General features: G+C 36.0%; 1 protein-coding gene across 8 annotated transcripts in view; it reads left to right on the forward strand.

The window, feature by feature from the left end:
• The window catches only part of LOC133534734 (dachshund homolog 1), a 181446-nt gene that overhangs the window by 67634 nt on the left and 96005 nt on the right, over positions 1-17807 (forward strand). For 6 of the 8 annotated variants that reach the window (XM_061873978.1, XM_061873980.1, XM_061873983.1 and 3 more), the window contains one exon: positions 12652-12791. In XM_061873978.1, the coding sequence (XP_061729962.1) occupies positions 12652-12791 (140 nt within the window). The remainder of the gene's footprint in view (positions 1-12651; positions 12792-17807) is intronic. The other 2 variants (XM_061873981.1, XM_061873984.1) reach the window with 1 other exon arrangement.

A 17807-nucleotide genomic window follows, 5' to 3' on the forward strand; every position in this document is an offset into this window, starting at 1 on the left:
ATTTATACATCTTTGGCAGACTACGCGCAGTAATGGACACTAAAAGCACGCGCTGTCGCCTCGAATTAACACAAGCTTTTGTTATCATTCAATTTGATTCCGCCGCCGGCTGTTTTATTATTTTAATGAGCCTCAATTTTCAGCGATAATTGAATGCACGTCGTGCTTCGATTATTATTTCATCAAACGTACGGCTGACAGCGCGGTCCAATAGCACGCGTACATTTCAATTGTCCAGTGTATTTGGACTTCAGCCAAACAACGTATGTGCCGACACCGACTGTTGTAAAGTATGGAACTTGAATAGGTACGATTGGCTTTTGTATTTTACTAAGGTTTAGTAGTTCGTAACATACTAATTATAATGAAGAAAATATATATCATCTGATTTAAAATAAAGAGTACGAATGATAAAGAGGAACAAGCACCTACATTGACATTGTAAGTTCTATAGATTATTGTATACCAGCAAAACTATCACAGAAAAAGGCAATATTAACAAAAACTGTGTTAGCTAATATCCAACTGAGAATAATACCTAGGTATGTATTAGCTTCAGTTAGTAAGCATAATCTTTTTTGTCTATAAATAATCTGGAATGTCTTCCGAATATGCTATACGTTTATGTAACCGTTTACCCCTGATAACAGTATGCGACATTTACACGGTATTTTTTTAAACTCCGGTATTTTCAGGGTATAACTGAATGGAACACATTTAAGGAAACTGAATGGCATAGTTTTTTTTTTTAAAGTAATTAATTAGTAGCGTTGTTGTAACACGGACATTATATTTAAATCCACCACACAATGGAAAACTATGACATATCAGTAACATTTCGAATATCGATCGTCTGAGATAGTACTTGCGTTTAGTAGCAAATGTATAAACTATCTACTAAACACTAATCAATATACATATAAACAGGCCCTACGGCAAGTGTACACGCTTGTAGGGGCCTTATCAAATAAAACTAAATCATTGATTATCTCCAAAATTGAGTTACTTAGATTACCGGTTTCTTTGAGAAAGTTACTTAATATAAGCTCATGAATGCACCCTTGAAATTAACGGACTTTAAAAAACACCGTGTATACGAGTAAATTACTGTTAGTTTTACATCTACCTACATGCGTAGTTAGTTGACTTAGTGCCGTCGATTTAATAAAGGGGTGCCTTTTGATTTGTAGCTGCAAGCATGGGCAACGTTTGTAAATAATTGAAATAATTCAATAGTGACAGATAGAAACCAGAACAAACACTGTACCTATGCCCTAATTATCAAATGAGTATTAAGAAATGTGCGTAAGACCTATTAATACTTAATTATAATTTCTACGTCCATCGTTACGTTGACGAAAGCACTGGCTCGGTGACGTACGCAAGTGACACGTGGTTGAGTCGGCACCGCAGACCGCGGCACGAGCCGTTGCTACCTTAGTCAGACCGAAGTGTTCACTGTTCAGTCCTGTTCGTCTAAACCAAGATCAGAGGGCATACATTGAAAATCAAAAATCATTATGCCTCTTTATCGCTCTTGTTGATTGGAGCGACAGAGGCAGAAACGTTTTTCGATTTATCGATGTTGGCGGTAGGCTCTCAGAAAGAGAACAGACGGTCTGTGTGATCTGTTTTTATTACGGGAATTTACTGTAAATTTTGTGTTTTTAGCATTGGAATCCTATGAGCAAATTGCAATGCAATAAGCATTGGATAATTGCACAATGCATGCAATGTTCCTTAGTGGTCATCAGCTACGAATCTAAATCTCCGTAAATTCCGTAAAAGACGAATTTCGGTTTCTTTAAAGCTGTTAGCTGCAAGTGAGAGGTTCGTTTTGACAGCTCTCTTCGCGTGACCGGTGTGCTTAATTCGTTTTTTTTTTTTCTTATTCATACAGAGGTCGGGGAAATTGATTAGGTCTATTAACTTGTTTCTAAAAGTGACAGCCTTGGCTATTAAAGATGGCCGCGGTTGGATTCTAATTTGAACATTTCGGATCTGATAGTGGACTACCTAATTATGAAGTAGGGAAGTGGGTTATTAACAAGTTATTAATGTCATTTTGAACGTTAAGTGGTTCCTCCGGAACTGGATATTATGACGTGTGATGATCTACTTAATGTTGTCTCGTAAAAAAAAATGGCTAATCGATTAATCACTTTTTGTTTTTTTCTTATATCCAAATGGTTTAATATTTTGCAACACATATTGTAGCACGTTTTAAATAATCGTATGTATTAATTCGTGCCAACTTATCTTTTATTAGCATTTGCTTCAAAAATCAGGATTTATATTGTACTTGCAGCCGGACCCGGCTTCGCACGGGCTACACAAAACCATAACAAATTGTACACCAAATCTAAAATCCCTCTATTGATAGGTGAAAACCGCATGAAAATCCATTCAGTAGTCTTTGAGTTTATCGCGAACATACGTACATACATACAGACAGACGAGGCGGGGACTTTGTTTTAAAAGGTGTAGTGATGCACTGAATTTGAAATATATACTTAATCTTATAAAGGCGGGATTCCACCAGTGTGCGGCGCTGTACGGCACATACATTTTTGTCTTGTGCCGCACAATGCCGCTCATTGCTAAGGTTTAAATTTAAATATGTAGGTACATATGTTTGCATATTCGTTGTTTCTGGCAGTGAAATGTTCTATTTGATAACCTTCGGTAGGTACAGTTTATAAGTAAGTAAGTCAATCATAACCCGGATGTAGAGCACAATAGAATGATTCCCACATGCCGACAAAACAAAACAAGGTTCAAACATAGCCTAAACGCTGAAATAACAAATTGATTATAACATGACCAGTCTTGCTTATAAGCCCAAGGTACAAAAGCCAAGCCGACCTGAACTTTCTCGAGGAATGGCAGGCTACCTATTGAATTATAAGTAGGCTAAGTATAGTTGAAAAAGAGACATGTTATTACATGTCTCTTTAAGCTATATTGTACCTATATTTCATGTACAGTGTACATAAGTGAACAAATTTAGTTCGATACAGCCTTTTATTAAACTTCTCTTGTTGTTAGCTCATTTGCTAGAGACCGAGGCTCATCACAGGAACTGAGTTAGAATTTAATAAAAAAATGCAACCTAATTTGTAGGAGAATGACTGTCGTTGAAAGTTGAGTCGTTGTATTAAAAATTACTTAAATTAATTGAAACAAATTTTTATATTTAAAATGATCAAAACTGAAAAAAAATGAAACTGCTTCTCCTAAAAGGACCTAATAAGAACTGAAATACGTTTGACGGTGTATGACATGACAATGTGTTTGACGTTGTTGCTTACTTTCGATTCTTGTTTCTTGTGCTAATAAACTCTGCTATTTATTTTGTTATAAAATATGTGTTTAAATGAACACATATAAAAATAATACCTTTGATCGACATGAACTTCTCCATATTCTACTAAGATGTTACTATTGGGACAGTTTTGCGCCTAACTGTACGTCTCTAATTCTCTACAAAACCTTTATTGTTTTCCGCTACTCGTCTTTAATTTACACCAAAGAGTATAACACAGTAGCGCTGCTAGTCTCACTCAGCGTTCTAATATTTAATAGTTTTATGATGTATTATCAAAACAAATCTCAACGAGTTAGTCTGAAGTACGTACGTTTCGGTTACAACGGATCAACTTATTGATCTTGATAGTTTTGATGTTTCAAATTGAGTGTCTCTCTCCTATTCTAGGTACTCGTATATGTATATTATATATAGTTTTATTTGACGATCGGTCTGGCCTAGTGGGTAGTGACCCTGCCTATGAATCCGATGGTTCTGGTTTCGAACCCCGGTAAGGGCATTTATTTGTGTGATGAGTAACAGATATTTGTTTCTGAGTCATGAATGTTTATTATGTATCTAAGTATTTGTATATTATATATATCGTTGTCTGAGTGCCCACAACACAAGCCTTCTTGAGCTTACCGTGGGACTTAGTTAATTTGTGTAAGAATGTCCTTATAATATTTATTTATTTATTTATAATTCAAGAGAATATAGGTACCTACATTCCGCCTATGTTGCTGTGAAATATATTTGGTAATATACATAAAAATTCTGAATCAAAATGATGCCAGAATAAGCATGATAATCTGTACACACGATGAAACCGCGCGACAGAAAAAAGCGCGATTGTCGCGGTGCATGAGCAAAACCGGTATAAAGTAAGAGACGTCTGGCATTTAGCCCGGCGCGGACGCACACATTATTCATGTCTACTAATTGTAATTTCTCTATGCTGAATATTAATAAATGCAATTAGCCTAGTGCCTTCACGGTCACATAACGCTTTTTCCATATTTTCTGCTCAACATTAATTGCAATTACCAATTGATTGGCATAGATAAACGATAAATAAATAACCTCATCTTTTACGCTTATTTAGTCCCGGATACGAAAATGTAGTTAAATTAATGTAAAGTATCAAGATTATCTGGTTGTAGATGTGTAAGCGGTCGATACAAAAGGACTTAACATATTTTTTTCACCGTATTTTATTATGAACTTCTGTTCAACATCCAGATGTTTGAGTCTGATCAAACAAAAGAATCTTTAAATATATTTCTCGTTTCTTCGCATTGTAAGCATTACAGAATAGATTTATGAATAAATTTTCTTCCTACTGAAATTCTTAGCAGTTTATTCAACTAATATTTTCGTTAGGAACATAATTTTGGCTTACATAATACATGGATTATACGGAAGTGTTTGCTAGATTTACCGAAAAATATAAAATAAATATGCAAATTATAAATAAAAAAAACATACCATGTAAGTAATATCTAAGACATCGAAGAAACCGTAACTAAAACTGTAAAGTTGTATTAAAATGAGGTAATACCTTGGTTATCCGCGTGTTTTTCGGCTGGCTGTCGACGCCGATGTTTTTCTAATAACTTGTTTTACTAATCATAACGTTTATTTTCGTTCGACACTGAACGATCACACGTCCGGGACTATTCTGTTTCAAATCTTTCGCCTGTTTGTTTTCATTCATAAAATTTTTCATTGAGCATAAGCTGAAATTAAACACGACAATTATGTCTAGTAAGAATAAACTGAAACGACACACGGGAGCCATACTGCAAGCCAGCATTTCTAAAAATATTAGGTAGGACCGTTTTAAAATGTTGCATCTATCTTTCAAGTGTCCTTGTAATGGATGGTAATGAAAAAGGCGCTCAAGTTTTTGTCCCGATCCCGATCCTTGCTTGTTTAAAAGCTGCCGATGGCATACGAATCACCTATGAGATATGACTTGACAAAATTAGATCTGAGGATTAAAAGAAATTAATTTGTGAAGTTACAATGTCGACGATGCAGATAGCTCGTTAACTTTTTTGGGTCGTAATAGGTAGATACAAAAGCTTTTAGTAAAAAAATACTACAAACGGTTGCTACTTGCTACTCTTACGGTAGCAAAAGTTTAGTTTATCCTTGATGAACCGTGACAATATAAAAGAAAACTATTAGCGGCGCAAAAGTAAAAACGAGTCGCATCCGACATGGACCTATATTTTTAATTTGTTTTGATACATTTCACAACACTGTTGTAGGCGCCGGGAAAAAAAGTTAATTATTTATTAGTAATAACCCTCTGTTCAATGGCGCATTGTAAAACGGGGCCTTCGCCTCTCGTAATGCTGCAGCCCACCTGCTTAACGAGCTCTATAACTTTAATCAATAAGTACTTTGTTTTAATAGTTTGGATTAGCGATAGAGCGTTAAGTTCAACTAATAATGACAATGTATGGTCTTTAAAAAAACCTACATTAAATATTTAGATAGGTACTGCACTAAAGGTGACGAGTAAATACATTAAATTCTATATTTGTGATTTAATTTGATTGGTTTAGGGCGTGTCGCAGTAGCGAGCGGTCACCCGTTCAGAAATTGTATAATTTGTGCAACGGCACCGACGAACAATTGTCCAATACAGGCGTGAATAGCGACCGGACCAACGCCCACCAACTCCAAACAAAACATGCCAAACGCAGGCATTCCATGTTGACCATCGACGAGTGAAAAATAAACTGTCACAAAGAGAAAATCATTAACGATTCATTTAGTATTTTACAAACGCAAACAAAACACGTCAAACGCAAAGCGTGGGGCTTAATCCAACAGAATTAATGTATAGGTAGACATATCAGGACATGAGAAACATATCATCTTTGCAAAATTCAAAATTGTATTTTAAATGTAATTTGTCGGTAGGCATATAATAGTTAAAAAGGGAATTTTATAGAGGCTTGGTAGAAATGAAATAAAATGATAATATGTCGGGAGCTATTACTGTCTGACAATAGGGAAGGACAAAAGGGAAGCGAGGATGGCTCTTCAGCGAACACGATTAAGTTACATTGATGTCTCGCCTGCTAAAACGAGAAATATGAAAGGCACATTGAATTTGCTAAAGACGCTACTGATTTTTTAAAACCTGATACTGCTCTGTGTGAGTAAATTGTGGGCAAAAACTACGTAGAATTCAAAAAATGATTCTTGGTAAGTACTTACTTACCTACATTTAGTAAAAAATATCAAACCTTTAAAGTTATCATCCTTTGATATAAGGTACAAAGAAACAGTTCTAAAGCCTCTATATCAAAAGGGTAATTCTTACTATGCGGAAACAAAACAGATTTTCAAGTCTTTCTGTAGATGACGTCTCTTTTCCATTTGGAGCAGTTATCGAGTTTCCTTTGTAATTAAATATTGAAATTAAGAAATGAACAGTCGCTAATTACAAGAGGTTGTCCCTTGAGGGCTGATTAGGTTGCTACAGCATTAACAGAAAGGGATGTCGGGGACGCGGCCTCTTATTACAATTAATATTTAAGATTTTGTTACCGCCGCCAATATAACAATCAATGCGATTTCTGCAAGGTTAGGTACTTCGCTAGCTTTATCTCTCGTAGCCTTTATAAGTTTTTATAGATTTGAAGAATAGTCTGTACTTTGTTGTCGTTTACCCTGCAATAATAATTTATTTTAAGTTTGGTGTACGTATGTTATGCTTATGTAACTAAAATTATTTAAACCTTACTTGTAAGACTGTCAATTTATCAGTTCGGTGTACATCGTATCAATTCTATATGCACCAGATGAAACAAAAAATGTAAAGATTACCACAAAAACACAGGGCGATTCATAGTGCTGGCAACGCTGGAATCATAAATAAAATCAATGGACATTTCAATTATTTGGACCACGTGGCGTGCGGTTGTGATATTCGTGCCGATGCCAATAAAGCGGACGAGAAAGAAATGATGTGTCATTTGTTAGTTATACGAGTATATTGGACTGGTAATCATACAAAGATACGCATCGCCAGTTTTTTTGCTTAGGCTACTTCTAATCTGAATAGCGAACTTTTATAAAAGTATCTGGTTTAAAAAGTAAGCCTTTGTTAGATACGATTGGTACTTTAATTACGAGAAAAAAGAGCTGACAGCCATAATAACATTTCATGATGAAACTATCAGATCGCAGTAGGAACAGTCCGGTAATGCGGCCGGAATGTCTTTATTAACTGTCATGGAATCAAGCGGAGCTCCGGGAGCTGTTTAATACCCTATCAGACAAACGTAATTAGTTTTGTAAATAAAATGCCTCTGAGAAATTGAAACGTAGCTACCTGGCCGGTGCAGTGACTTGCCACATTGAATGCTTGTATGTATAAACTACAAACAGTGTAAACTTCATGTAGAATAGATACAGTCAGCACAAAATATTTAGATAGTGGCAGCCAAAGTGGCCAAATATAGCAACATATATACTCCTTTTATTCCCATGGAAACATGTAAGTATTGCAATATTCGCAATACACTTATTTGACCACTTTGGCTGTCACTATTTATTTGATGCTTACTCTGCCTGTGTGGGTACGTATGATAGTTACATAAATTAATTATAGCGGAATAATCATTCTGATTCTGACCAGAGGGTCAGGATCCTGCTTTGGGCACGATCATGATTCATGAATCATTCAAATTGGGAAATAAAGTGAAATAATACGAGTACATACTTAGTAGGTGTCAAAAGTGTCGAAACGATAACGATAATGTACATACCGATAAAATAGATTTTTCTGCAAATGCAAGATTTAATGATTAACTACTTCAGTTTTAGTGGGAATATTTATAGTCTTAGTGCCTACGAATATTTACTTATAAGATTATTTTTTTGCAATTGGTTGTTCGAGGAGATTGTTTCTTTTTACTTTACTTTTTGTTATTTTATTTCTTGGCGTTTTAATACTGGCTATTGTCATGTTTTAATTGCCAGTTTCCATCAAAATACTTAATTATAAAAAACAGAACGTTGCAGAAATTAATAAATGAGAATAGATTGTTTAAGAGTTTCCCCGTGTTCATTTGTAAGAAGATATTAAAAATAACTTTTGTGGGAAAGATAAAAATTAAATCCCCCCGTCCGGAGGGACAGGTAGCGCCGGGACAGTAGCATCTTGCTCGAACTGCACATGAAATAATTGTGCCCAGAATTATGCTCGCTAAACTTTTCCACCCCAAGGGTTTTTTTATTTAATTTTTATTTTTATGATACAATGAAACTCGGCTTTGCTTTCAGTTTTTATTGTTACTGCCTATGTGCCCTCTAATTTTTGGCTTCAATTAGGCTTTCTTCTGCTATTTTATTAAAACATTCTTTTTAATGATGACTATTTGTGGCTTTAATTATAAAACTTACTTATTCTGTATCTGTTAAATTACATTTTCATTTATGCATATTAATAGAATAGAAGAATCAAAGTTTAGTGATTGTGATGAAGTCAATAACACGTCCTCTCTTCTTCCTCAGGTACTTCTCAAGGTAAATAGGTATCATGTCTATCCGAGGAAAGAACCCATCACGCTCCCACCGGAACTCGTTAGAGAATACACGGACGCGTTTTTATAAACGAATTTCATTTATCATGTTTGTACTGAACCCAAGACAAACTGCTACTGCGCTTGAGTTTACCGTAGATTAGATAACGGCCGTTTGTTTTACGGTGTCGACCGATTCCTGAGCCATTTTTAAGACAGAGCTCCGTTGTTTGGTCTAATATTCAGACGCTTCCGCAGGGCAAGGAACTCTTGAAAAGGAAATAAACTGTATGACAAGGGATCCAAAACAAATTCTTAAAGAACAGGGTTAAACTTTACAGTTTCCAATTTGTTACTTTTCATGTTGGCATATGTTTTAAATGAACTGCAGTGTTCTGATATCATTGAAAGGTACTAGAAATGTTCAATAGCCGGAGAGTAACATCAATGCAACCGAAACGAGAGAACTCCAAACACTTCCAAACGATACTAAAAGTTCTACGTCTGTCACAAGATCTAATTTCCACCTAACACTAGTGTCATGAACATGAGATATTTTTGGATCAACAAACGGTTTTAAAAGAGTTTAATTTAACATGTAAACATTCCCATACGGGTTGTAACGTGTAAATAATTGGACGTACCAGAAAAAAATATACAGATTATGACTATTAGCTTACGATAGACTGTCAGCGCGTTGCTTTTGTTTTTTTTAAATATATATTTTAACTTTGTAGAGCTTTAGACAGGGAAGGATGTTTACACCACGTGGACGTTATGATTTAGTGTCAGTAATTGGGAGTGAGTGTGAACACGTTCACTAAGAGTTGAGAATGGTAAATATAATAACAAAGACTACGGCGGCTATTCATAGTTTAGTCAGTGTTGACTTTGTTCATGTTTCCAATCGTTTCACGTGGCGCCTTTTAAGTAAAAAGTGTATCGAGGCATTTGATATTCAAACTCAAATTTATTGAGACTTTCTATTAAGTTTACGAATTTAATTTTACTTTGAAACGTTAACGTTAAATCAAACAATATTTTTGTGGCATATTAAACTATATCAAACATATATCTGACAGAAATATCTGGGGACTCTTTTGGGGTGCTATTTGATCAGTGACACGCGGTGAGTGATGAATATTGCCAGGCAAATATAACAGAAAGCAAAAAACTATCTGCCATCCACGGTGTTAGTTTCAGTGGGGTTGGCCGCTGGGAGTCCACAGTGCGATTTACTTATGTTTTATGGGAATCGATCAGTATAGGTACTGTAATATAGGTACGGTACGCTCTTTTTACTTGTTAGACATCTGTTTTTATAAAGCGCTTATCAGTTTATATTGCTTTGCTGTTTTTAAACAAATTAAAGACCCCGTTTTTATCATCTTACAAATGCCAGATCCGCGGCAGATATTATTGAGTGAGTTTTTTGACATCATTGCACGTGACAAAAGTTTCTGAATTTGTTAATTGCAATAAACAATGTATTAGCTAGAAGTAGAGGTTAATAACAGTTTCCTCTTTATTATAATATTTGACACCTTTTGTCAAATTTAGTATTTAAAACCATTAAAAACAGACGCTTGCGCATACGCTTCATCAATAAATCGTTGCGGAATCGTTCAGTAATAAATCGAACGCTTCTTAATGGCAGTTTATCGCAGTGAGCTTGCGGTATTCAGATTACGAGCTAAGTGCCGCGGGGAGCGGCGCGTGTCGCCTTATCTCTGTCCCTCGACACTTTCAATATTCGATTTCATCGCGGTTTTGTTTTTTTACCGACTGTACAGATCACACTTAGGCCGTGTTCACAGCATCGGCTACTGGGTGGGCGTGACCTGTCCACCGTTAGTAGTATGCTGATCAAGGACGTGACATTCTGATCTTTCTGGCTGGAAGTATAGTCCAGATCAACTATTCCTATCAAAACAGTGATAAATGTATGTAAAAAAAATAACAGAACAGTACGTAGGTACTTCTACATAAAAATACAGTTGTTAAAACCGCATAGAAAACAAAAGCATTCAAAAATATAGCAAAATTTTATATAATACGGCTATACAAAGATGACAGAATGATGGAAAAAGGACATTAGACAAAATCTAGAATATTGATTAATATATGTTACCTTTGGCAACCCTTTATCGAATTAGGTACTGCAGTAGGAAAAATTGTCGCAACACCACAATCGCACCCCAAAGCGTAACCGAAAACGAGCACCGCAATCCAAGCTAATGGAGTGTCTCATAATGACGGTTGCTGACATAAAAATAAATAGGCGAGAGTCAGTTTCTGCGTAAGGCGATACTATGATAACAGCATCGCCCCTCCGATAATTGCCAAACTTACCCGAACGTGATGATACTAGTTGTAATGTAGTGCGGATTACGTGCAATTCATCTTGTGCGCTCATTTTTTCTTTTTTATTATGGCCGATTCGCTTTCATTAGGCTAGTTAATTACTGTGTACTAATGACCCAATATACTAAACTTGTTATATAGGCACTACATTGTAAAATTTGCATACACGGTCTAGAGCTGCCTTAGGCCGTTCCCTGTGTATGATATCCGAACGGATAGAAAAACCAGAAAAACGAAGCTCTACGTATAGTAAAATACCATAAAAATCTGGTTGTGTTCATATCAGAATCACAAGGAATTGTTTACATGATACAATTTCGTTAGCAAGCCAATAGGCTTAACCGCAAAGATTTAGGTGACAAACTTTATTGCGTCCAAGAATATACTGTTGTCTATTAGGATCATAAATCACGGATGGGAAAACAATAAGCGTGAAATTGTGGAAACTGCGGCGGACATCTTTGCTATTAAATCTTAGGGGAGTGAAATAAATAAAAATAAATCTACGAGCACCCTCACGCGTAAACTTGATTTATAAGATAAGTGGAGGTGCATGGGAGACTTTTACAAGTGGATTTTAATTGAAATTAATTAATGTAAAATTTTACTTATTGGAACCAACAACGAGCAAACAACCCTGTTCTTTAAATTAATTCAGATGCGTAGGCATAAGCAAATCAGAATAAAAGTCAGTCTTATAAATAATTATTGCACAGAATAAAGAAATCACGGATATATCTTCTAATAAAATATTCAGTGAACTGACCTATTGTTTTACTCAACCTGTAAAACGATAACAAGAAATAATCGGTAAGATAAAATGAGCAAGCATGCCTCTGCACTCTGTCAAACTTACACTATATAATTCTTCTCACGTTCAGAATATATCAACAAAGATATATTTGGTTTAAGTAACCCTTTAGTGGTAATTTTTGGCAAAATAAACACCGAATAATTATTTTGACATTTCTCTCTTGCAACGCCTTGTAGATAGATAGATATAATACTCTTTATTGGCACACCTCAGTAAAAAGGTACAAGAAAAGAAACAATTGATTAAAGAGATTAGAGTTTTTCTTTAGGTACTTTATTAATTCTTTAGCTTGTTATTAACAAATTCATTTTGTGTTATAAAACAAATTTAGGCCGTAGTGGTAGTCGCTGCTTGGCACGGATTTTCCTGGGGTTACACCCCACTTGTTCTCGAGGTAGCCAGAAGTAAAAACATTTTAGTTTCACTTTACCTTTGCGCCAAGCGGCGCCGTTCCATACATTGTTGCAACCACAGCTCTCAATACAAAATTTTCTGCAAACAGTCTATGAACTAAAATTCTACTGTTTTTTGCTCCTTTGTAACAGATAGTTGTCCCCAAAAAGTAAATAGGTTCTTATAGAGTTACTTTCGGCAGTAACGTGCTACCATGTCCGCAGCTCCAGGCCGGGTCGACCTCCGAAACGCGCGTCTGGCGTGGGCTTGTCTCTCGCGGCCACGCAGTTCCCGCCGCACCCCTTCAAGAAGCACCGGCTCGAGAACGGGGACTACTCGCCTTACGAAAATGGACACATGAGTGGTATGTATTTTTTTTAGTAATACTGTAGTAAGGTATATTTTCTGATTTAACTGATATGTACCGTTACCGTACCTGAATAATTTCGACGACAACGCAATATTAAGGTATTTCAAGGCTAGTATTTAACAGCGCTTGAAGGTTGAAATCAGAACTTTGTAATAGAACAACGCAACCTAATTGAGTTTTGCATCGTCAGAATCGTCTTGATGATTATTTAATCTTCGACTCTGTAAAGATTGTTTCAATGAGGCACCCCTGCGTACATATTTGTATGCTGGGATGCTAAGCTAATAGTTTTGCTGACTGTACGTAACGGACAAAAAAATATCCATTACCTACCTACCTAAGGCCAAGATATACACAACAATACAATGAATGAAATAAGTTGCCTTCTGTTTTACCGAACAATGAGCATGTTTAATTCACGTCTATCATCGTAATCTTCGCAACATAAATCATAACAAAGGTTACCGTAATACGTGATAACATCAAAATCGGATCCCGTAAGCCACCGAAGGCACCGGATATGAACCCAGCCTCGCAGGGAGGCTCATTTCGTATACAAATTACACAAATACAAAATTATCCCAACAAACGGAGAAAAGGGAATAAAGTGATTAAATAGAGCTCAGCGCAAGACGGCTAGCAATCAATCATTTTTGTCGCTTACGGCATTGTTGATTTAGTTCTGTTTTGTCCCATTCGTTCCCGCGGGTCGGGATGCTGGTGTCCCTCTCGGGCTTGAAGTGTCGTGCCAGACAAGGGAGCAATTACATTCGTGATCTTGCATAAGCGGCACTTGCTTATCGCGCGCTGCCGCATTCGACTTTGAGTGTAGTTTGTCCGCTTTTTTCCCCAAATTTGCAATTCGAAACACTCGCACTCGTAAGTGAAAAAGCGTTTTTTTTTGTCCGCATTCCGCGTATCTTTACATGATGGTTTTACGTTTTGTACGTATTTTGTTGTGTTGCCCGATGAGTTTTTTTATGTACGTATATTGAGGTTCTTGTTTCCATTACGATTGTGGCATTTAAACTTTGCGAAATTAAACTTTGAATAATTTCACGCAATTTTTTAAAGCATCTACGTGGCTAATAGTAAAACTTGAATATTTTTTTTAGGTTAAAGGGCAAATGGTATTAGTGATCTAACCGTAGTTGGCAAAATCTACTCTTATTCGACGACGAGTATTATATAATGACCTAATATGAACAGGCGCATCGATACTACTACCCTTGTTTGAGAATAAATAACTGCTCTTCTGTAATACGTAACAATGTGTCACCATCAAACAATGTTGTTTCTGATCATAAAAAGGTACATGCGCCGGTTAACTAAAACGATCATATAATGAAAGTAGGCAAGTAGGTTGTGAATAACAATGTGCTGATATATTTTTAATCCATTAATAACGGTAACGCCGTTGTAATTAAATTCGTGCGCATATCAAGTTTCCTCATTCCTACTCTACGGGATTCAGAGTTAAGCCAATATTATTTTGACGAGTCGTTGACAGTGGTTTACAGTTGATGAAACGAACACACACAGATATTGAACCCACACACATTTACAACATTTCTTATATGTACATCACACATCTAAGTTAGGGGTGTCACAGGAGTGAGTTAGGTGGCGGGCGGCCCATTTTCACCCTGTGAAATAATAGGATACGAAAACATCGGAGGCACAATATTATAATCCTCACACGGAGGTACGAGAATGGGAATAGGAATATGAAATGCGTGTAAAGGCCGAGGAGGCCACGTGCGTTGAAAGGGTTACCGGTGTTTATCTTCAGACTGTGGATCAAATCGATGTGAATCTGATGACTGATTTGTTGTTCGAGTTGTCTACTCGTAGACATTGTTTGATATATTCAAAATGTGTGACATATCAAATTTAATTCGACAAAGGGCCAAAATACCAACAAAATAATATCGGTAATTGGTAATGAGTAATTCTTTATATTAAGAGGTAACTTAATATTCAATTTATTGGAACGAAGCTCCTTCTCGCACGGTTGGTGAATGGGGTTAGGCGAAAAAAAGTGTAAGATTTTTTCGTCACGCCCTCTTTTGTTTAAATTCTTTCTCGAGAATAAGTATATCCTAATTTCACCTACTTACGTATATCCTATTACTTAATCAGTACTACGTTTATCAATAAATATATATACTTCGTTCCAACCGAGTGTTCCACGACACTCTCGCGTATTTAAAAATAAAAATGGATTTTGTCCGTTTAGGCAACCCTAATTATTTACATGCGGAAAATGATGTTTTTGATAATAATTAAAGGTTTCTCTGTCGCCGTGACGGATGTTAGGTATAATAGCGTGCGCGCGGGGAAATAATGTCGCCTGTCTTCAGAGGGCTCCAGGCGCATGGGCCGTTTTCCATCCAAGAGCACAATATACCGGGGGATAATGTAAGGCATTATAACATTACTCGCAGGGGTACAAAGCTTTACATTCTGATTGAATTCTGTGACTGAAATTAAGTAAGGATTTGGCTGTTTATGTTAAGGGTGGGGGATGATGGATCAGTCAATTTGCTATTCTTGCCTGTTCACGCCTTCGCTTGTGTGATGTTAACGAGTTTAATTGCTTTATTGATCGTGCGTAGTTTCTAATTGTTAAAATTATAAATTACTTGTGTAGCGGGAAATGTGTACCTACCTATTGATTCATCATACAACATTGAAATCAGTAAATAATAGCCCTAAATCATCTAGGTATGTACGCAGTGTAGAACATAGTACCCCAAGTGATCAAAATTCAAACATTTAGAATCTCTACCTGTTAGCATTTTCTTAAGCGGAATCAATCATATAAAAACTATCGTTCATAGTAGTCGCACCACACTTAAATACTTAAATCACGTTGCAATTATACAAAAAAGTGATCTACAAAGATCAACTAGGAAAAAACCTGACACAACTATTCAACTGGAAGCTATTAAACGTTTATCAGATGGTAAAAAGCAATTCGCATACTATCCTTATTCAGCGAATTGTAAGTAGGTATTTGTTATTGTTTTTGTTTCCGCGCAATATGTACAATAAAGTTCAGTGTGCCAACGTCGTTTCATATTATTAAAAAAAAACCAAAGACGGCCTTGTCTTCCATGTTATAAGGTACAGATTCCAGAAATATGGGACAGTGAGATATGAGAATGCGAGAGTGATCCAATGTTGCAAAACGACCGATAAACACAAGTGTAGTCAGCAATCATAGCAATTTCTTGCTGTTGGCGAGCGCGCTTACAATTTTTAATGGTTTAAACATCGAGTTGGAATTGCGAGCAATCAAACAAATTGCGCGCCTCATAAGGAAATCGCAATAATCGACGCAGTGGCAACAATAATTAAACGCCGTAGCGAGGCGCGACGCTCAGACTCGGAGCGTGAGCATAGCGAGTGTTTGAGGAGCTACGCTCCCGCGCCGCACGGCCGCGGCCGCTGTGCCGGAACTGCGCGGATTTATGTCCTTATTATACTTATGACTGATGTAGATTGATCGCGGTTCAATTTTATACTAACTTTTATCTTTTTGTATACATATATTGACCGAGTTATACGGATATATATTTTGTTAAGATTGGGTACATAGGTAGGTATTTAGATAAGTATACATGTAGCATTACCTAGTTACAGAAGGGGTTATTAATTTAACATTGATTATAAAATGAGTGACGTAATTAAACATCTATCGAATAAAGCGTGGCATGCATTTTACTGATTTGTTTGTTAAGTGAAAAGTTTGTTGTGCTTTATCTTGCGCTTTCCTACTACTCCAGAGAAGTTCATTTTATTTATGTTCATATCATATTATTATATACATTGTTCTTAATAAACCTTACCTATAAATAAATGGTTATCTATTTATATAGTGTAGAATAATTTAAACGGGTATGATTATAAATTAAAAATGATTTTTACTGCCCTGGCCAACAGCGCGTGTCATTGCTTACAGACGAGGAATCGCGCGTAAATAAAAACCATAATATACTGTTGACGTTTACCGTTACACGAGTACAATAGTAAATTTCGATGCTAGTGCGGAAAGTATGTCATTACTTCACGACAAGATAGAAACAATTGTAAATATAAAATATTATACTATTATTACCCAAGTATCGTTATTTACGATTATTTGTGTATCGTATATATAAAGTGTATGAAAATAATATCAAATGTTACCTTTGGAAACTTAAAACATTATTGCAGTAAGAAAAAAACGCCTCTGCTTTGACAGGCGTTTCGGCAGCTATTCCGTACCATTCAGACAACTTATTAAGAACGGTTTTTCAATTTTCAATATTAAAAAATAAACGTGTTATAATGATGAAGAGAGGCAAGTAATAAAATATAAATTATGCTTATATTTATTATTTTTACATTAACAGTAGGTTTTTATGTTAATTACGACTTTTAAAGGAAACTAACATTAACACTCATCAATAGTAGTCATGAATTGGAACAAGTGGAAAAGTAAAAAGCACAAGCAAGTTCGCGAAATCCAACATAACTTTCCGCACGCTAAACAGCTACGTAAAGTAGCACTTTTTGAGCAACTGTATTAAAAAATAATTATTAATGTATAATGATTCCGTAATTTAGAAATTTGGACACCTATTTATGATAAAGAAAATCAACGTAGCTAAATTGGTAACAGTAATCATAATATTAAAACACTCGTGTCAAGATAGCGAAAAGTAGAATTTTAACAGTACATTACGATATAAGTGCGAAAAACAGGAAATGCGCACATGTATCGTACCTCCACCATACAGGAAACTGCAGCCAAATATCACTAGACCCTACTCATAGTATTGTGTGCCTGCCGGTGAGTAAGGTTCCCAGAGCTCAACGAAGGTGCGGAGTGTTAGCGTTGGCAACGCGCATGTAACACTTATGGAGTTGCAGGCGTCCATAGGCTACGTAGATTGCTTACCATCAGGCGGGCCGTATGCTTGTTTGCCAACTATGTAGTATAAAAGTACATAAAATATGTCC

This window comes from Cydia pomonella, chromosome 2 (assembly GCF_033807575.1).
Source record: "Cydia pomonella isolate Wapato2018A chromosome 2, ilCydPomo1, whole genome shotgun sequence".
Taxonomy (NCBI): Eukaryota; Metazoa; Arthropoda; class Insecta; order Lepidoptera; family Tortricidae; genus Cydia; species Cydia pomonella.